Source organism: Myxocyprinus asiaticus, chromosome 34 (assembly GCF_019703515.2).
Source record: "Myxocyprinus asiaticus isolate MX2 ecotype Aquarium Trade chromosome 34, UBuf_Myxa_2, whole genome shotgun sequence".
Taxonomy (NCBI): domain Eukaryota; kingdom Metazoa; phylum Chordata; class Actinopteri; order Cypriniformes; family Catostomidae; genus Myxocyprinus; species Myxocyprinus asiaticus.
Window position 1 is genome coordinate 40037207 of NC_059377.1, and position 22137 is coordinate 40059343.

General features: G+C 37.4%; 1 protein-coding gene and 1 long non-coding RNA gene across 2 annotated transcripts; one reads left to right on the plus strand and one right to left on the minus strand.

The window, feature by feature from the left end:
• Positions 1–1222: 1222 nt before the first annotated feature.
• LOC127425557 (uncharacterized) lies at positions 1223–3037 on the minus strand. Its single transcript, XR_007894637.1, has 3 exons — positions 2903–3037; positions 1684–1770; positions 1223–1557 (listed from the first exon to the last, which is right to left on the minus strand). It is a non-coding gene; the product is annotated as an uncharacterized LOC127425557 (long non-coding RNA).
• Positions 2862–20489, plus strand: LOC127425553 (transmembrane protein 170B-like). The gene is made up of 3 exons (XM_051671669.1): positions 2862–3157; positions 13848–14018; positions 17387–20489. The coding sequence occupies exons 1-3, from the start codon at positions 3004–3006 to the stop codon at positions 17515–17517; spliced, it is 456 nt and encodes a 151-aa protein (XP_051527629.1). The 5' UTR covers positions 2862–3003; the 3' UTR covers positions 17518–20489.
• The last annotated feature ends 1648 nt before the right edge of the window (positions 20490–22137 follow it).

The window sequence follows — 22137 nt, forward strand, 5'->3', positions numbered from 1 at the left end:
GCATACCGATTTAGATGGAATGGCTGCGAGTCTTCAGTGTTTAAGATTCACTCACACGCACATTCACATACCTGAGGCAATTCTGATGATGGGGCGAGAGGTTTATCACTAGACTGTGAGCTCTCGCACCACACAAAAAACCTTTTTAGAGAACAATTCTCATATTTATTATGGGAAACCTGCAAAACCACACAAATGCTGTATATCAACCAAGGGCGTAGCCAGGAAATTACTTATACATTTTTAACTATTTTATAAATCTATATTTAAAGTTAAAAAAAAAAAAAAATCTTTAATAATCTGGGTGGGCATGGCTCTAATTTGGGTGGGACCAGACCCACCCCAGCCCACCCTTGGCTACGCCACTGATATCCTCTCAAAAAATAAGTTCTATCTAGATGGACGCTGGAAAACTACTGGCCCATATTTGTTACAATGTGAGTGCACAGCACCATCTGGTGGCCTGGATGAGAAATTAAATACTTATTTTACTACATGGAATTTTCCATCACCAATTTCATTGTCAGAGAAGACACATTTGAATATCACCATAAAGTATGATCGTTATTTATTTATTTTGTCTTTCATCAAAACTAAATTCAAAGCCAAAGGAGCCACATGGGAGAGGTGTGTTTCTGATATACAAATCACATAGCTGTTTATGTAAATGTATAGCCTTAACTTGACCAAGGCCAAATAATTGCTAGTGCCATTAAAGTAATGAGAAGTAGACCATTTACTTTGTATCTGCATTTAATGTTTTATTTCAATAATCAGTTACATTTTACTTTAACACATTCATTTATTATTATGATTATTATTATTATGATTATTTTTTTAAACATATAATATAAATGATATAATTCATTTAAAATAATTTAATTTATCTTTTTAATTATTTACTTTTGTTCAACAATAAAAAAATGAATTTTTGATACTTGCTTTGCTAAAATAAAGAGTTAAATATTTGTTTAGTTTAATTTATTATTATTATTAAACATTAATTTAATTAGTTTCATTATGCACTTTTGCTTCTCTTCAACGTAAACTGAATTTTTGATACTTGTTTTACTAAAATAGTTACATTGATGTTTAGTGTGTATTATTATTATTATTAACAATAAAAATATTATTTTTTTTGTAAATAACAACAAATAAATAATCATGTTTATTAATAAAATAAAGATATTATTATTATTGATTAATTACTGTTTTACGCTAAATTATATATACATACTGTTCCTCATCTACACAAAACTGAAATGTGACACTGTCATTGAATTCATTTCTGCCTCTTTTGGGTTCATGATTCTTTTAAGTGGGTTTGTGTGCATGCAACCAGTGATGCTTTGAAGTCCCACAAAGTCCTGGGAACTGAATGTTTCCCTTGTGGATTTTTTTTTGCACAAAAGAACCAAACGTCATTTCGTGGTGCCTCTCCTAGCTCTGATCATATGTCAGGTGTTTGCCTTCATTCATCCAGTCCTTTGGTGTAACATCCTCTGAGCTCCTCGCGTGAGTGATTTGGGTTTTATTTGATACAGTGCAAACAATAGACTGTAAACAATGAGAAAACAGCTTGGGTTTGTAAGGTAATACAGCAAGCGTAGGTTCAAATATCAGACCAATAAACAATTGGTGGAAAGTGGAAAATGGTAAGGGTGTGTGTACGAGGAACAGAACCTGCTCTGCTGATATCAGTGTCCTATTGAAAATCCTTTTAGTCCAAGTTCAGAGTCCAGTAAACCAGTTCTGGGAGTATGGAACCGGCTTCATTGTTAAAGTAAAAATCAAAGGGCAACACTTTCAGACATGCAAACAAGGGGATACGGTATGAGTGCCTCTCATTTTTATGTTTAAAATGAGAGATCATGATGTAAAACAGAGGAGACAGACTCTATTACAGGCAGAGTTTCAATTACTGCTAAAGCATCTTAATACAGATGTCTAACTGTCCCTTACAGTGTCAGACAATTTTTTTGAAATCCAATGAAGTAATGAAGTCTTGTTACATAGTGGGTAAACATACAGTACATATATTATTATTATTATTATTATTATTATTATTATTATTATTAGTAGTAGTAGTAGTAGTAGTAGTAGTCATAATCACAATATATTACATTATGTTTTATTATATAATAAAAATAACATATACATTTTAATTAATTAATTATTATAATTATTATTATTATTATAGGCTGTGTCTTACCAATTGCAATAGACCAATAGCATACTATTAAAAACTGTATACTAATTATTTTATAATATATTAGAATGTTGGAATTACTTTGATATTTTTTTTATTAATTATATATATATATATATATATATATATATATATATATATATATATATATATATATATATATATAAGAATTTTGGGTTTATTTAGACACAACAAATAAAATAAAATGTATATATATATATATATATATATATATATATATATATATATATATATATATATATATGCTGACATCACTTTGGCTATGATATTATATTATAATATATTATATTATATATTTTAATTTACAGTAACTAAATGATATTAGCATATTATTATAATTTGTATTGTTATTAATTATTATTTGCCATTTCTTACCTATTATAATAGGCCCAAAGCATACTACTTAAACTGAATATACTTTCTTACAAATAAATTAGAATGCTGACATCACTTTGACACAACATATAAAATACATGACCATAAACAATGTACCTATCATCATAAATCATTCATATTTTTAATTCTTCTTTCATAAACTGCTGTATTCGGTAGTTGTGTATGTGAGCGAGTTCACCTCCCTTTAAGAGCACTGCGCCTTTAAGGGCCATGCAGAAGAGCTGGTGATGTGTGTGTGTGTGTGTGTGTGTGTGTGTGTGTGTGTGTCAGCCGTACCCATCATGGCCCCTGAGCAGCAGCTGATCAGACGGACCGCCGCTCCGCCATCCTCCACCCTGCCCGTCAGTGCCAGACACCGGCACCGGTAAAGAGGCTCCATGTCTCCGGCGTTCTCCGTCAGGTATCTGAGCAGGAGGGCTGCGCTCCAGCCGGACAGAGCCATGAATAAGGATTATTCTACTAATCTATCGGTACAGCAGGTGCTCAGCCTTTGGGTCCACGGCACGGTACCGACCCTCCAGCACTTCACAGGTACGTTCACTTCACATGGGTCGTGGTAACCGGAGAGATGCGGTCCGAATGCGTTTATGTGTCTCACCCGGTTGCGCGCACACGCCTCTCCAAGCCGGCCAGCCTATTGTACCGGCAGACACACGGGCAGCTGTGCGTATCCCATCTCAACAAGGTCACTTTATAATACAGTGTGTACTGTGTATTTACATTAGGATTGACTAAATAATATGACCGACTTCATGTAATACTAATGTATAGTGTGTAGTATTGTATTTATCACTCAATATAAATGCTGTATGTATGATGAGCTACACCCCTTTACAATAAAGTACAGTGGCAGTACCATGGAATCAGATGCTTTGATATATACAGTATTATCATACTGAATGATTACAATATTCATCTGCAGTTGTATTGCAATCATAGTAGAAGACAATAAATAAATAAATAAATAAATAAATAAAATAATAATAATAATATAATAAGCATGGTTATAAAGTCTATGTATTTAATATTTTTCTGAATATGTACCATGATAATCCCATGGTGTTCTTTGAAATACTTTGGAGTACAATGTAAATATCATGGCATATGAATATGGTATTTATTCAGTATCGTGGTTCCGTATATCATGGTATCATGATATTGTTTGATTTTCATATTTACCATGGTACTCCAAACTATTTCAAAGAATACCATGGTATCATAAACATGGTATTACTATGGTACATTTAAGAAACATGGTAGTACCATGATACTTTTTGTAAGTGTATTTTGTGGAACTTGTTTTTATGACATATTTTTATTTTGAATACAATAGCAATGTATTATAGTAACTTAAATAACATACTGAACACTGCAATGTAAAGCATTATATTTAACAGTAGTTTTGGTGATACAGTGATGCTACATGGAACATTGCACAAAAGACCACTCAGCCTTTAATGACACTACATCATGCCATTGGACGTAGTGCACAAGTGCATTCACCCATACTAGTCTGACGTGAACCTTTAAAAAGCACCGTGCCACTCATTAATCTCTGGGTAATCTTGAGTCACTACATTCTTTCTGGCAGCTCTCCGGCTCATGTATTCAAGTAATCATTAGTAATTTCCATCACCATATTGGTCTCCACACGATGCTGTGCTTGTGGGCCTCAATCGTGCAGCATTATTCAGACTTTTAGCTTGGAGACTGTGCGCTTGCTCTGGTCATTTCGTAATTCTAGTGATTTACAGGCACGTTTGAGTTGGACCTTCAATGCAAACTGCATTAGTCAACAGGAGCAAGGTGCATAAAGATCCATTCTTACGTTAAACAGTTGAATAAACAACTACAGGAATGACTACAGGAATAATATATTTTTTAGGTGTAAATATAAGGCCATTAAATATTTGATGTATTTCTAACTGAAAGTGAAGCAATATCATGCAAGAAAGTGTTCATGTAATGTAATGACCTAGTAAGTGGACTTTGCTGGAATACAGCATGATGCATTTCCAGGGAACAAGTGCAGGCCGGTTTTATAGTGCGAGAGACACACCTTAACCCACCCTTATTTTCTCTTCCTCTGAGATTTTCCCGGATTATAATTTATGTAATCTCATGGACATCTGGCATGATGCAATGCATAAAAGAGTTAGAAGAGCATTTTTTTCATGTGAGAACTGTTATGAGAGTCGTTCACACAAAAATTTAAATTCTGTAATTATTTACTCAACCTCATGTCATTCCAATCCTGAATGCTCTTGTTTTTTCATGAAACACAAACGGAGGAATTTTGGCTAATTCTTTATGCCGCTTTTTTTAAAACTACTTTTGTGGAACCTTAGCTGCATCCCAAATGGCATACTTCTGCACTATTCTACACCATTTTGTAGTGGAAGAAGTGCAAGTAATCAGTGTTATTTTTTTAATTTTTTTTCGTAATTTAGTTTTTTTTATTATAATTTCCTTTAAATTTAGTCAATATTTCATCATGTCCTTTTCACAAATTTTTGTACATTTTACTAGCATATACACAATGGCATATAATTTTAGTCAACAAAAAAAAAACAAAAAAACACTTCAGTTGACAGTAATGTGCAAAATGACAAAAACATACATCATACTGACCAAACTTGAACCAAATTCTCTAGATTTTTCTTTCTTAAAATAATAATAATAATAATAATAATAATAATAATTAAATAATTTAAAAAAAATAGGTTTGGTGCATTTTTTTTTTTTGTTTTTTTTTTTAATTCCCAATGCTCTCTAGTCCTCGTGGTGGCATAGTGACACGCCTCAATCCGGGTGGCGGAGGACAAATCTCAGTTGCCTCCGCGTCTGAGACTGTCAAACCGCGCATCTTATCACGTGGCTTGTTGAGCACGTTACCGTGGAGACATAGCGCGTGTGGAGGCTTCACGCTATTCTCCGCAGCATCCACGCACAACTCTCCATGTGCCCCACCGAGAGCAAGAACCACATTATAGCGACCATGAGGAGGTTACCCCATGTGACTCTACCCTTCCTAGCAACCAGGCCAATTTGGTTGATTAGGAGACTTGGCTTAGAGTCACTCAGCATGCCCTGGATTCAAACTCGCAACTCCAGGGGTGGTAGTCAGTGTCTTTACTTGCTGAGCTACCCAGGCCCCGGGTTGGTGCATTGTTAGATCTTACAGTATTATTTTATTCTAGTCAACTATATGTTCGTCATCTCTTATTTTTTATTTAAAACCAAACAGTTTGATTATCGCCGTGATGTGACTTTTTCGTCACGTCTTCTTTATCGTTCACCAAATAAAAACAATTTTTGTCAGTAATATCGTCAGTAATATCGTTGACGAGTAACAAGTTTTGTTGCATTGTACTTACATTTAAAGTGGCATTTAATTACATCTGTAGTTACACTGTTAACCTTACCCTTAAAGCCCAAAGTATACTTTGGTCAGACAGTACAGAGTGCGTGAGCACTGAACGTGCGCAACCCAATTTTTCTAATTACGCGTCTTTAAAGTTATTTGCATTAATTAGTGGGTCCACAAGGTGGCAACACTTATTGCACTACTAGAAGAAGATTTAATTGCTGCTAAACATCAGGAGATGAAGGTAAAAACAACAACAGTGGATGTGCAAGTCGAGTGTGTTAGGAGGTCTGGAGATACCAGCATTGTATATCTCGAGTCTGAAGGAATATAAAGACATCTTTATCGGTCTAAACTCCTGAAGAGAAAGTCCAGGGTCTAATAACAGTCATAGTGCGCATGCACACAGTCATATAGAGTATACTTTGACAGGACCACGTTGGACTGTACATAGACGCTGAGCGTTTGCATCAAAATGGAAGTATACCCAGGGCTTAATCCTAAACCTAACCCTACCCCAACCCTTGCCCTAAAGCCTAACCCTTTTCCAAACCCCTAACCTTACTTCTAAACCTACTCATACCTCAACCTCTGTAGCAGCAAATGTGAATCTTTTGCAGAACAGCATGTACAGTAGTTACATATTAAATACATTGTATTGTATGTATTTTAAGGTTAGTAAATAGCAGTTAAAGACACCTAATATAAAGTGGGACCAAAAAGAGTTCTACGAGTTCCCAGATGATGTACTGCTTCAACCGAGTGTGAAATGTTGGACACTTCATGCACTCAGTGGTCGCGGCTTGAGCTACGTAGTGGAAGGGGTGGAGTTATCTGGCCGAGATGCTGGCCTGACAAAACAATTGTAATTAATGGTGAATGGGCAACTAGCAAAACTTATGTGAAGACATCACCTTACATACCTATGTGAGTTGATTGTTATACCATCACCCCATGCTGTGCGAATATGTACATTATTTGAGATAATGTGTTGGACTGAGGTTGCCTAATGCGCTAAAGCTAGCAGTTTGAAACATCACTTCCGCCAGCTGGAAAATGGTGAATGCTTCCATGTAGTAAGAAAACGTTAGAGTTGCGTTTGAGACTATACAACACTTCGAAAATTCATACTCTGGATGGCCTTGTGCATAGTGTAAGTGCACGGTGTGTCCTTTTTGTAGCCTGACAGATGAAGCTACTATGATCTGTCATTATATGGAAAATAAATGCATGTGTTCTACAAAAAAAAAAAAAAAAATAACAGTGTACTGGTTTGAAACAACAACCTGAGGATGAGTAAATAATGACTGAACTATTCATTCACCAACAGCAGAAGAACACAATGGATTGAGATGGCACCTTAGCTGTGGCTTAAATTCACCCCCCGTCCCCATCCCCCCATCCGAATGGACCATACGTCAGAACATCCACCTCAAAAAACCCAGCCGCTGATGGAAACAGCTGTGTTTAGACAGTAGACATCTATTGCAGTAGACATCTCTGTCTCTCTCTCTCTCTGTGATGATATGAAGGAGCAACAAAGGTGTAGATGCACAGAGAACGCAGAGAGATTACGATAGACTCCATCTTGGGATTTACTGTAAGTTAATGGCACTTCCTGTTTTGGTTAGTGAAACGAGCCTATTTAGTTATTTCATTTCCTTTTGCTCTTAATAGAGGAGACAGACTTCTGCCTACTTAGCAGTTGTTTGTGACTTTGGGTGAACGTGACTTTGGGTGACGCAAACGTTTATAAGGTTGTCAGTTGCATCTCATAAACTTTCAGCGTGGAAGAGATGAATCCCGTTCTATCATTTCTTGCATCATCTCTTTGATATATGAAAAATAAAAATTGAAATATAAAATAATATATTCTATTCTATTATTTTCTAATCATCTTGAAAATGTTCTGAAATGGGGGCCTGGGTAGCTCAGTGAGTAAAGACACTGACTACCACCCCTGGAGCTGCGAGTTTAAATCCAGGGTGTGCTGAGTGGCTCCAGCCAGGTCTCCTAAGCAACCAAATTGGCCCAGTTGCTAGGGAGGGTAGAGTCACATGGGGTAACCTCCTCGTGGTCACTATAATGTGGTTCTCGCTCTCGGTGGGGCGCGTGGTGAGTTGAGTGTGGATACCGCAGAGAATAGCGTGAAGCCTCCACACGTGCTATGTCTCCACGGTAACGCGCTCAACAAGCCACGTGATAAGATGTGTGGATTGATGGTCTCAGACGTGGAGGCAACTGAGATTCGTCCTCCACCGCCCGGATTGAGGCAAGTCACTACGCCACCACGAGGACTTAGAGTGCATTGGGAATTGGGCATTCCAAATTGGGGAGAAAAAGGAAGAAAAAAAAAATGCCCACTTTCAAGTCACTAGATATGGCTTGGGTCTCTTTATCAATGTAAGCCTCAGAGATTGTTTCTGCCCATTTTGTCATCCTATGGCGAAATCATAATTTCAATTGTGTAGAAAAGTAATAGCACACCCCTACTCAACAAACTGCATGATTTGAGGTATCATTCATGTACTAAGGGGTTTGTTCAAATCCCTAACTATGTCACTATGATATCAAAACCAACTTAGAAACAGCCAGAGTACCCATTATATAGTAAATGAAGTTACAGTTATATCAGTACGCAGTGGAGTTTCCTGTGTAGAAATAAAGGCACTTTAAGCTGTCATGACAACAAAAGTTTCAACCATGAGAGCAGTAGTGTTTTTTCATGTTTGTCAATGTTGGCCACATAGATAGTGCTTATTCATCTGTTTGTTTAATTGAAATAAGATAAGTTTGGATGTTTGTATTTTCACCGTGGTTTAGGTCCAGTGTTGTCCCTGTGCATCATTGTACTGTATGCTAATTTTAAAGAACAGTGTTAGTCTTTGTGACTGCTATACTGTGTTGACAACCAGACAAAAGAGGCTCATTGTAACCTCGGAAACTGCTTTGTTGGTATGCCGAGAGCCCAGGGTGTTTAAAGAGGCCTTTCACAAGCAGCATGCTTTACATTGACCCCTCCTCTGTTTTTTATTTCAATCAACAACCTTACAAAATATACAGTAGCTTTTATGTACCTTTGTATAAATGCAAACCACTCACTAGTAAGCCTAGCGAGACCTACCAGAACCTGGCACCCGTTCTATGGTCACTTCTCATTAGTACTTGGTTGAGTAATTTTGGGAACTGTGCTGATATCTTTTGGTAGATAAAATATTTGAGTCTGTATGAGTATTTAAAAAATGACTAAGCACTATCCGGCAATGTGGGTTAGTAGCACGCTGATGGAATGTATTTGGAATGCATTAGTGTGCCGTCAATTAAACCTGTGTTTCAGAATCTCTGTGTGTGAGGCTCAGTCCATGTGTTCTAGTGTCTCTGTGTTCCCTTTTGATCTAAAACATTGGGCCTGTTCCAAATCCTAGTTAGCTGCCTCAGTGTCTCCTGCTTAAATAGGCAGCTGTCTTCTATTGCAACATCCTAGCTGAAAAGGAGCGTCATAAGAGACAGATTTGGAATGCTCTTCATAGGCCGCAACTCCCCTCGTCGTACAAATAGCGCTCCTCACGTGCAGCGCATGAGACACTCGACTTGGAACTGTTTTTAACACAGGTGACATGATAGGAATGATGCGATACTGTAATGAGCATAAACATACATAGCACACTCACATTTTGCGTGAAATAGTCTAGAATAGAGATTTTATCAATTTTTTTCTGTATTGAATGGATTAGAAGTACAGTATATTCATAATCAAAATGTATCTTGTTTGTCTGCCATCTTGGATTTATATTTCCACCAGCTCATCACAGTGCATTCTGGAATAGCTTGCCCAGGAAAGGATCCATACGATGATATCTTAGAATTTGGCCAAAACGAGGTATCTTAGGAGTGGGCATAATTAAGAGACCTACCTTTTGACCTACCTCCGTTGGGAGCGTGCCACTGATGCCTTAAAACGCTGCCTCTGGAGGCAGCTCACTAGGTTTTGGACCCAGTAATTCGTCTTTTAAAAATATAATGTAAACGTTTTATTCCGACTGAAATCGTACAAGTCCGATGTTTGCAAAGTCGGACTAACAGACCTTGATAGCGCGATTGTAGCTCTGCTTCGTTCAGCATGTATGCATGATAATTGGACCACAGCTAGCCTCGGCATTGTGTGCATGTTAAGTATGATGTACAAATGGTCTCTCTTCTTTACTTTAAATACTCATAATAATATGTTACAGATGTGACAGTTAGGGTTGCTTTATATCAAATCATACGGATATCAGTGGGAGAATCAAACATCCACCACTCGTTCTTTTTCCATGATGATTCAGATTGATCACTGAGTATTGCTTTGATCTGTGATGTGTTTCAAGCTGATTGAATTTATAGCTAACATTTGGGAAGCGATTTTGACAAACTTTGCTATTTGAATTGTAATACGATAAACATTTATCATCTGAGAAATCCCACTGCTCAGCGTGTGCCGCACACACACTTGAGAGTGCCGATCGCTCACGCAACGCCGACTGAATTGATGAATGCTAAATTATGTTTTAAAACGCAGCCTTTTGCGGTTTAGTAATTTTGTAAGGCCATATCGCGATTTTAATCTTAATTCAAACAATCGTGCAGCCTTAATGAACGTCATACTGATATCTCAGAGGTCAAAGTCTGCATTAAGTCTTAATGCGTTTTGAATGTATTTGTCTATTTTTCAGGTGTCTTCAGGTGTTTTCAGGTGTTATAGTGTGTCTTGTAAAGTATCTCTGTGCTATAGTGTCTCTTCTCCAGTCACTCTCTGCTGTAATGTCTGTTGTTCAGTATCTATGTGCTATAATGTCTCTTGTCCAGCATCTCTGTGATATAGTGTCTCTTGTCCAGTCGCTCTCTGCTCTATTATCTCTTTTTTAGTATATCAGTGCTATAATGTCTCTTCTTGTCCAGCATCTTTTTGATGTAGTTTCTCTTGTCCAGTCGCTGTCTGCTGTATCTCCATGCTATAATGTCTCTTGTCCAGCATCTCTGTGCTATAGCGTCTCTAGTCCAGTCGCTCTCTGCTGTAATGTCAGTTGTTCAGTATCTCCATGCTATAATGTCTCTTGTCCAGCATCTCTGTGCTATAGTGTCTCATGTCCAGTCGCTCTCTGCTGTAATGTCTCATTTTTAGTATATCGGTGCTATAATGTCTCTTCTTGCCTAGCATCTTTGTACTGTAGTGTATCTTGTCCAGCATCTCTGTGCTATAGTGTCTCATGTCCAGTCACTCACTGCTAATGTCTGTTGTTCAGTATCTCTGTGCTATAATGTCTCTTGTATAGTATCTCTGTGCTATAGTGTCTCTTGTATAGTATCTCTGTGCTATAGTGTCTCTTGTAAAGTATCTCTGTGCTATAGTGTCTCTTGCCCAGCATCTCTGTGCTATAGTGTCTCTTAGTATATTGGTGCTGTAGTGTCTCCTGTCTAGTATCTCAGTGCTATTGTGTCTCTTGTCTGGTATATTGGTGCTATAGTGTCTCTTTTCCTATATATGTCTTTGCTAAAGTGTTCCACTACCTTGTGTGAGTGTGTGTATCTCTTCCAACTACTCACTGGTAAAGTGTCTCTTGTTCAGCATCTCTGTGCTATTGTGAATCTTGTGTAGTATCTCTGTGCTAGTGTGTTGTATGTGGTTCTTTTTGTGGCTGAGGCAGTAGGCAGTGCCACCTTATAAGAACAGCAGCAGTGTTCCTGGCACAACATGGCTGTTGTGTCTGGCTCAGTTTACTGATAACACAGTTTGATGGATATCTCTCACTGTAGCTGTTGATTGCCCATTCAAATGGGTGAGTGCGCGCATGTGAACTGTTTAGACTTACAGTACAAAGACTCTTATGTCTGGACATTACGTCTCACTTAGCATGAGAGTGGCAGCTTATGGCTAAATCAATACCTTGAGTATATGTGTGTGTGTCAGTCTTTACACTGGATTCAAGTTTTTCATTATTTTTGCTGTCATGTTATGTGTTAAATTAACACAAAACACTATCACATCATAAGATGTTAATGCTTTAATGTCTGCCTTTTTATGCATATGGGCACAAAGCTATAATCAGCTGTAAAAGGTGTTGGATATGCAAGTTTGTGGTTTATTTTTTAATGCATTCGCTTTGACATGTTCAACTGCGGTTGTCAGCAGTATTTCTGCCTGAGTGTGTGATTTCTCAAGCATTTTTAGTTTGCATGGAAGAGCATTTCACAGAGTTCATGACAACAGCAATTTTATAATCAGTTTCATGGTCGAGCTAAGAGGTCCTGGAATCTTCTAGTATTCCAGAGAATACCTGATTCTCTTCCAGGGTTTATCAACAGAGCTAAACTGTCCATTTACTCCCGTCAGATCTATGTGAACAAGGTGTAATAGCAGTCTCAAAAAGCAGACAGTGATTCAAGACTTTCACCACACTATATTTCAATAAATAAATGCATTATATATTGCATAAAGATGTAATCACAATTCATCTAAAAATAGGCTTCATTTTGTTTTGCAAAGTAGAAATTGTTTTGGGTGAGTCACCCTAATGAAGCTCGTTCTTGTTGTAGTATGACATAGAATGTGTTTGGTCTGAATTCTAGTCTGGTAATATTCCTTTAACAGAAGTTCCTCACTGAGTGTTTCCTGTTTGCTCGAGAAAGCGGAACTTTTTTGAGAAAGAAAACACAAGAAACACACAACAACTTTAGTTATTTTCGTATTATTAGTTGAATTGGTAGAGTGGCCCATGAAATCGCTTAGTATAATATACAGTATGTTCAAAATAGCATACTATCATACTACTAGTATTATTTTTGCAGTATGTTTACTGTGTAAAATATACTGCATAGTATGACAATTTCCTGTAAGCATGGAATACCTGGACTACCTACTACATTTGCCAAAACAGAGCACACTGCTCTGTGTGTGGTATACAGTACATATGCTAGATTAAAACACATGTGTCAAGTTTGTAGAAATTTAATCTCTACAAATCCTTGAATACATGAGAGTGTACAAAACTTAATAAACTATTGAAATAAGGGTATTTAGTTTTTTTATTTTATCATTATTATTGTTTTACAAATATTTTGAATTTTTAAGTCAAGAATATCAAGAAATGTTTTTAGGGTTACTCCATATGACCTTAACAAAACGTGCCTTTTCAGATAAACTTCACACTGTTTTGAGGTCTAAAGGGGTCCTCTCTGTTTTATTGCAACAAAATGGCAACCTTCACGGTGGTTACACCACATGACTTTAGTTTGGTATTTTGGTAAATATTAATAATATTTCAAAACAAAATTGTTGCACTGCTTATTTAAAATAATAATAATAATAATAATAATAATAATAATAATAAAAGATTATTCTGCACATGCCAACACTGATTTATATTAGACTTTTTCTTTTAGACGGTTACACCGCATGACCTATTTTATTTCAAGCCCTAGAAAAAATATAAAAATGACTTTGAACTTAGTCATTTAAAACAAGTTCATCATGGATGAGGTGCATTCAAGTCACTAATTTGTGTAAATTGCACTTAATAGATTCAGACCAAAAAATGGTCTGAATCTCTTTTTGACTTGTTGTGTCAACGTAGCATGCTACTGTTCGAAATTGTTGCTTACTACATAATGTTTAACATACTATTTTTAAATGGTAAGCTGTATCCTGTATATACTGCATAGGATGCAGTTCTAAACAGACCCTTGACATTGTTACATATACTAACATATAGCCTATTCATGTACAGATTTCTCATAAAACAAAAATGCTCCACAGTTGTGTTGCTTTTTAAACCAGCTACAGTAACTTTCTAACTGGTTTGTTCTCTCTCTGTGCAGAGATGTGGTACTGGGTGTTCCTGTGGTGTCTCTTCTCATCGCTGTTCGTTCACAGCGCTGTTGGTCTGCTGATGTGTGTGACTCTACAGCGTCACAAGCGAGGTCGTCTCATCACACTGGTGCTCATCAGTGTGGGCTTCCTGGCCTCTCTCACCGGTGGAGTCATCACCAGTCAGTACACACTCACTTCTGATTTCCTTATCACTGTATTTTTTAGCAAAATGTGTGCATTTTGTCAAACACTAAATATAACCCTACTTATTTTCTCAATACATTAGAAGTGCAACTATGCCTATTTTTGAAGACAGATATAAGAACTAAGTATCTAGTCTTAGAGTATCATCAGTAATTAAATACGTCATCCTCTATTAGTAATTCCCAGAATACCAGACTGATCTCACAGTGCATTCGGAAACAGTAGGTTGACTTTTCTTTTGCTAAAATCAGTCTGTGCTTACCGAAATTCAAAACACTGCCCCCAGTGGCCAAAGCGGTAAGTGTTGTTGGGCGTATGGGCACGTGTGAACATTTTCCGGGTGTGATGCCCACGGGGGGCACCAAAAGCGAATTGTTTTCAGCCGTACATGCTGTAATACAGTAAAGAGGAATTCATACTTTATAAACTGTACCCCCAAACCTAAACCTAACCATCAGTGGTGCAAAAATTTAATGTTAAAGGGGAAAATGCAAACTTCGAATCGCGCTTGTCACTGATTATGCGAACGCAGTTACTTCTTGGTTTCTACACGGGATCCGAATCTGGGTCTCCCACGCTGCTGACGTAATGTGCTTCCTGTCGTGCCATAGGGGAAGGTAAACACGCTGTAGCCAATGCAAACATTTTTGATAGGAGATGGTGCTTGTCAGTGAGTTGGCATAATGTTGTCGGTTCTAGCGTACCACAACTCTCAGAAACAACATGCCGACTTCCCATGTGATCATGTTGTGAATACACCATGAAAACTAAGGGACTAGACAGTGAAATGGGACAGCCCATGTCTATAGTTGGGCTGGGTGTCAATGAACTAGCTGTTAGCTGCTCTCCAGTCTATCACAAATGAATTTGACTCAAAAATAGCCCCTCGTCCAAGTGCCTGTCCCAGAGGTTTGCTTTATCATTAATATGGATTGGGCAGAGAGAGAGTGAAAACCACTCATAAACACACATACTGTACATTAACGTTCATGCACAATGACTTACTTATACATTAACCTACACACAGGCTTTTAGGCAGACTCTATGAAACATTTAATAACAGCCACGTGCCACATTAAAGAACATAAGTTACTGAAGTAGGGTAAAGATTCAGTCTGGTAAGATTCAGTCTGGTGGCCTTTGGCTTAAATTTTTAATGTCTATTAGTGAGTCTATCCCATACTAGAACCTGAAAGCACATTCCTCCCTCGAATTATTGCTTTAAAGGGGGAAATATAATGAAAACAGGATTTTTCTTGCTATTTTAAAATAAGAGTTTGATGCAATATGTAAACATACTATTACATAATTTACTTGTTTGTAAATTGTAATGGTAATGACATCACAACCATGCGCTCATTAACATATGACCTCCCACACTTACATAATAATACCAGTTCAGTAGTCAGCAACTAGGTGAGGGCATTGCCACTCATTTCACATGTGAAAATATAGCCAATCAAAACAGATTTCATTTTGAAGTGTTAAAGGTACAGTAGCAAAAAAGGTTTAGAGAGAGTTTAAAATTGTAATGTAAATTATATACATACATATATACATACATATATATATATATATATATATATATATATATATATATAACACTGATCAGCCACAACAAAACCACTGACAGGTGAAGTGAATGACATTTATCTCGTTACAATGGCACCTGTCAAGGGATGGGATATATTAGGCAACAAGTGAACAGTCAGTTCTTGAATTTCATGTGTTGGAAGCAAGAAAAATGGGCAAGCGTAAGGATTTTGACAAGGGCCAATTTGTGATGGCTAGACGACTGGGTCAGAGCAACTCCAAAACGGCATGTCTTGTGGGGTGTTCCCAGAAGTGGTTAGTACCTACCAAAAGTGGTCCAAGGAAGGAGAACTGGTGACAGGGTCATGGGTGCCCAAGACTCATTGGTGTGCTTGGTGAGCGAAGGCTAGCCCGTCTAGTCCGATCCAACAGAAGAGCCACTGTAGCACAAATTGCTGAAAAACTTAATGCTGGCCATGATAGAAAGGTGTCAGAACACACAGTGTATCACAGCTTGCTGCGTACGGGGCTGCGTAGCCGCAGACCGGTCAGAGTACTCATGCTGACCCCTGTCCACTGACGAAACCACATACAATGGGCACGTGAGCATCAGAAATGGACCAAGGAGCAATGGAAGTAGTTGGCCTGGTCTGATGAATCACATTTTCTTTTAGATCGTGTGGACGGCCGGGTGCATGTGCGTCATTTACCTAGGGAAGAGATGGCAGCAGGATGCACTATGGGAAGAAGGCAGGCCGACTAAGGCAGTGTGATGCTCTGGACAGTGTTCTGCTGGGAAACCTTGGGTCCTGGCATTCATGTGAATGTTACTTTGACACGTAGCACCTACCTAAAGATTGTTGCAGACCAGGTACACCCTTTCATGGCAACGTTATTCCCTGATGGCAGTGGCCTCTTTCAGCAGGATAATGCACCCTGCCACACTGCAAAAATTGTTCAGGAATGTTCTGCGGAACATGACAAAGAGTTCAAGGTGTTGATTTGGCCTCCAAATTCCCCAGATCTCAATCCGATTGAGCATCTATGGGATGTGCTGGACCAACAAGTCCGATCCATGGAGGTCTCACCTCGCAACTTACAGGACTTAAAGGATCTGCTGCTAACGTCTTGGTGCCAGATACCACAGGACACCTTCAGAGGTCTTGTGGAGTCCATGCCTCGTCGGGTCAGAACTGTTCTGGCTGTTCTGCCTGATATCATGTAGGGGGACCTACATGATATTAGGCAGGTGGTTTTTAATATTGTGGCTGATCGGTGTATATATATATATATATATATATATATATATATATATATATATATATATATATATATATATATATATGACTGTGATCTGTATAAAATGACTTTCAAAAATACTTATGAAGTAATCCAACTGACTGAAAAAATTATGGAAATATATTGGTCAAAAACTGTTTAAACTCCTGTATATTGTGAAAATCAAACTTTGAAAATAATTAAATGTTAAGACCGAAACGTACTCTATGCAAGTACATGATCACAGATACTTATAGCTATGCAAGCTCGATTTCGTGCAGTTTCTTTTCTAAAATATAGTATGTCAGACAGCAAATCATAACACAACACAAGTATTCATTGCATTCTCGACATTGCCACAAGGGGCACTATAGTGGACATTGGTATGAACTGTTTCCTCTTTCAAGTGTGTTTTCTCTTTCAAGTCAACTATAAAGCAACAGTTTGAAAAGTTGTTTATTTTTGAAATTCCATTTGGTTGTGCTAGTGGCGCAGAAATGAGATGCTTCAGCTTTAATATCTCTTGTCTCAGGTGCCGCAGTGGCAGGTGTGTATCGTGTGGCAGGGAAGGACATGGCACCGTTGGAAGCTCTGGTGTTCGGCGTGGGCCAGACCACATTTACTGTCATCATCTCATTCTCACGGATCTTGGCCACGCTCTGAATGGACAGGCTTATTGACTGACACACTCAACAGCCAACTGGCCGTCAGAAGTGGCGGGAACAAGAAAAAGTGGGCCGGGTCGAGGTGAGTAGGGTGAAACCACAGATGTGTGACCTGTGGTAGAAGCAGATATGCTTTGGGTGTCACTCATAGCCTATGGACCACTATAAAACCCTGTGGAACTGCTCAGAGAATCTAAAAGTTCAAATAGCTCAAGCAAAAACAGCACTGGAGTTGTTCAAAGGCCAAACACAGTCAACTCAATCAACGTGACAATTGCCTCAATGGTGGAGGATTGAGAAGACTCTTTGGATGTTTGTTGGTCGTCTGTTCGTCGTCTTCGCTTAACATTTGTTTTGTTTTTGGACATGGATTGTTGCAGCTTTAAGTAAACTGCGTTGGAGTCGCATATCTATCTATCTATCTATCTATCTATCTATCTATCTATCTATCTATCGATATATCGATTGATCGAACGAATGAAAAAGAAAATGGCTTCCATTTTGCACTTTCTACATGTTGAAAACGGTCTTAAAAGTATGATTTCTATTTAACGTTACGCTAGGGTGCTGCTTAACAACAATATGGACCTTAACTGAAGGAGGTTTAGGTGTAATCCGGTCTCTACAAACCAGTATGAACTAATGCTCAATGGAATAATGCCTTTTTTTAAACATGGAAACAATACAATATGGCGTTAATTCTTGTATTTAGTCCAATTTCAGTTTTAAAACAAATCGAAATAAGATTCCAAATGTCTGTATGCCTGTTACCTCTTTGAAAAGCACTATTTTGGTTTGATGCAATCCATCGTTTGGATTATATCATAGGTAATATGCCCTTCAAGTGTTCAAGTCTATTATCTTGTCCTTGTACAAAATGTTATTTCACCGTTATCCGAGTCATGTATGATCCTATTTTATCCAGCATTACTGTGGCAATACTCTCCCTGCTCGTATATGGGAATTTTAAACCTCAGGCCTTAAAAGACATTGGTGTACATCCTGGACTCATTCTCCACAGTTTGAGAGACTCATGTACGTCTCTTTGGCTCTGTCGTCACTTAATCTGAATAGTGTGACTTGTAATAGAAATACACCAATATTTAAATACCCTCATGTTGCTACAAACCCATATGATGTCATTTTTGTCTCATGTGGAAGTTCACATTGATGCCATATTGAAAATGGTCGCTCGTGCGTTTTTGCCAACAGTTCTGATGTGTGAAACTGCAAATTGCATTGTTAATAATTTGCCTTCCATACATTTCCCAGTTGCTGGTGGACATTACCAAAACAGTCCATATACTACAGTTCTGTATAGATCAGGTGAGAGTGTTTTGGTGTTTAAGTGTTGAACAGAGAAAGTTTTGCAGCACTTGGTGGATGAAGAGTGTGGGATGTGAACGTACAGTGACAGTGTGTGCTACTGGCATTATCACTGAAAAAACAATGTTTTTCTTTCTGTTTTCTTGTTATGAATATGCACAAATATTGGCATAATGCCATTATTGGGTTTATTTTATATACTGCCATAATGACCTGTTGGTTGAATACTATTCCAGTGTTTTAAACATAAGCTTTTGGACGCTTTTGTTTTTATTTTTTGGTAGCTTTTTAAAGTCTCTGTTTAATGCATTTTAGAGGTGTTTTAATGCAGTATAGTGCATTCAGAATTCTTTTATAATAACCATTGGATACTCTTATAAATAATTATGAGACTACGGTTGTATTAATAATTAGATATAGTTATTATTAAAATATTATATAGTATTATATTATATTATAATAACCTTTAAAGTGCATTTGAACACATGATTAACATCACAATTCAAATTTACCAAAAGTTATATCCTGTTTGATCTCAAAAGTGTTACCATTAATATGTAATTGTTATAATATATTATATTATTAATTACAAATATATAACAGATTGCAATGTTTATTATATGGTATTACTGTATGTATAACTTACAATGCATTAAAACCCTTTAAAATGCAATAAATATACAGGTCTCATAGATAGTGTTAACATTTTTGAAACAAACGAACAAACTCTTTGATGAAAATAAACCAAGAACCAGTTACACTCAATTTGGTATCTATTTTATTTTTGAAGTATAACTTTGAAGCATTGCTTACATTTTCCATAGCATGTGAGCCGTCTCTCAAACTCAAAACTGGCATTTTTATATCTTGTCTTTCAGTATTTATCTCAGTCTGATACCAAACTCCACCTGTATATACATGTATTTTTAAGCATTACAAAACAGCATATTCCACATGTGTATGTTTATTAACAGTTCGTTCCATGTGTTACTATTGTGTCAAAGCAAATAACAAGTGATGGTCAGTTCAAAACAATGTATTGACGTCTATAGTCGCTGATACACACAGAACCATTACTCTGTTCTATAGTCAGACACATTCATGTTTATTTAAGCCAAAGTTTTCCTTATATATTCAGCTTTAGTACTTATTTAATTGAATATATATATTTTTAAACAATTGTTGTTTATGACTTTTATATTATGTGTTTTTGCATATAGCATTAATTCATAAACCTGTTGTAAGGCCTACTGAAAAAAAAAAAAGGTGTATGGCTGTTTTTCCTTTTGTTGATACTGTGAAAGATCTTCAGATGTTATGTGATTCTTTTAAGGTTTTGATGAGGGCACTGGATGTAATTGCAATTTATTCCAATTCATTTCCAATCTTATGCAACTAGTAGTACACTTTAAGTACCAGACCAGCACTGAAGGGGGCGCAAGAGTACTGTGAGTGAGTGTTGTCTGCAGAATTAAGCAGAGGCAGAAAACAGATTCACTTTAAAAATATAGATTTTTTTTCATATTTACATTTTGTAATTTCCTCATTATGTAATGATGTTGTCCAGTGCTGTAGATTTGTCTTAGGTTGTATTACAAACATAACACTATGTAACACAATTTTTGTTCCTTGGTAGTAAGTGTTATTTCCTAATTGCTTATGCCTCAAAAGTATAGAAAATGGCTATTATTCCCCACAAACTTTGCTTTTGTGACCTATTTCCAATGAGAAATGGGCGAAGTTGTGTCTTTTCATTCACATAAAGTCAGAAAAAAACAATATATGAATCCAAATTAACATGTATTTATACTAAAGTGATACAAAAATGACTACAAAAGATTTAGAAGTGAGTAGTTTTTCGAGATTTACGATTATACTGTAAATCACTTTCACAAATCAGCCCCCAAATGTATTCTCCCATCATGTTCTCGTTATACTGTCCTTGGTAGTGGCGTTCAAAGTCCAGTATATCGTGACGGAAGCTCTCGCCTTGCTCCTCCGAGTATGCTCCCATGTTCTCCTTGAATTTATCAAGATGAGCATCAAGGATATGGACTCAGAGGGACATCCTACAGCCCATTGTGCTGTAGTTCTTCACCAGAGACTCAACCAGCTCCACATAGTTTTCGGCCTTGTGATTGCCCAGGAAGCCCAGAACCACTGCGACAAAGCTGTTCCAAGCCGCTTTCTCCTTACTAGTGAGCTTCTTGGGGAGTTCATTGCACTCCAGGATCTTCTTTATCTGTGGTCCGACAAAGACACCGGCTTTGACCTTTGCCTCAGACAGCTTAGGGAAGAAGTCTTGAAGGTACTCGAAGGCTGCCGACTCCTTATCTAGAGCTCTGACAAATTGTTTTATAAGGCCCAGTTTGATGTGCAGTGGTGGCATCAGTCCAACAGTGGCTCCCACTTGATGTTGTTCCTCCCCACAGAGAACTCGGTCTGCTGTGGCCAGTCCCGCCTGTGGTAGTGCGCCTTGGTGTTCCTGCTGTCCCAAAGGCAAAGATAGCAGGGAAACTTGGTAAAACCGCCTTGGAGACCCATCAGGAATGCCACCATTTTGAAGTCTCCTATGACCTCCCAGCCGTACTCATCATACTTCAAGGCGTCCAGCAAGGTCTTGATATGTATCCACTTAAGCAGCTGGAACTAAACTGAAATGGTGGGCTTAAGGCCCCTGTATTTATACTACTATTTATATTACTGGAAAGTTCTAGAAAGTTCTAGAAGTTACTCCAAGTTTACTCAGCACTGAATCTATCTGGAATGTTCTGGAAAATAGGTACATTTCAAAATATCATTGTCCTGGTCACAATAGCAAAGTTTGTGGGGAATAATAGCCATTTTCTATACTTTTGAGGCATAAGCAATTAGGAAATAACACTTACTACCCAGGAACAAAAAATAAATAAATAAATGTTACACGGTGTAATACTACCATTCAACTCCTACTGCATTTGCCAAAACAGGCAACCTTCCAGGGAATGTCCCACCTAACAGGCAACGTTCCAACAACATTATTTGAAATGTTAAAAATATTGTTAAGGGAACATACTTGCAAAGTTATTAGCATAATAGAGAGCATCCTCTGTATTTTTTTTAAATGTTACTATTATAAAAATGTTTTCACATTTAAGGAATGTTTTGCTAACATTTAAATAACATTCCACTGACGTTAATAAAACCACAATGTAACATCTGAAAAACTTTTTAAGAACATACATTTGTTAGCTGGATCATCTCACAATTCAATCAACTGCTTTTTTCTTATGTAACGTGACCGATTATTTGA

Excerpts from the sequence above, each read along its gene's own strand:
- LOC127425553 (XM_051671669.1), top strand. The coding sequence starts at position 3,004 with ATGTCTCCGGCGTTCTCCGTCAGGTATCTGAGCAGGAGGGCTGCGCTC. Across the intron at positions 3,158-13,847 it reads GACCCTCCAGCACTTCACAG|AGATGTGGTACTGGGTGTTC; the intron begins GTACGTTCACTT and ends CTCTCTGTGCAG. Across the intron at positions 14,019-17,386 it reads CACCGGTGGAGTCATCACCA|GTGCCGCAGTGGCAGGTGTG; the intron begins GTCAGTACACAC and ends CTCTTGTCTCAG.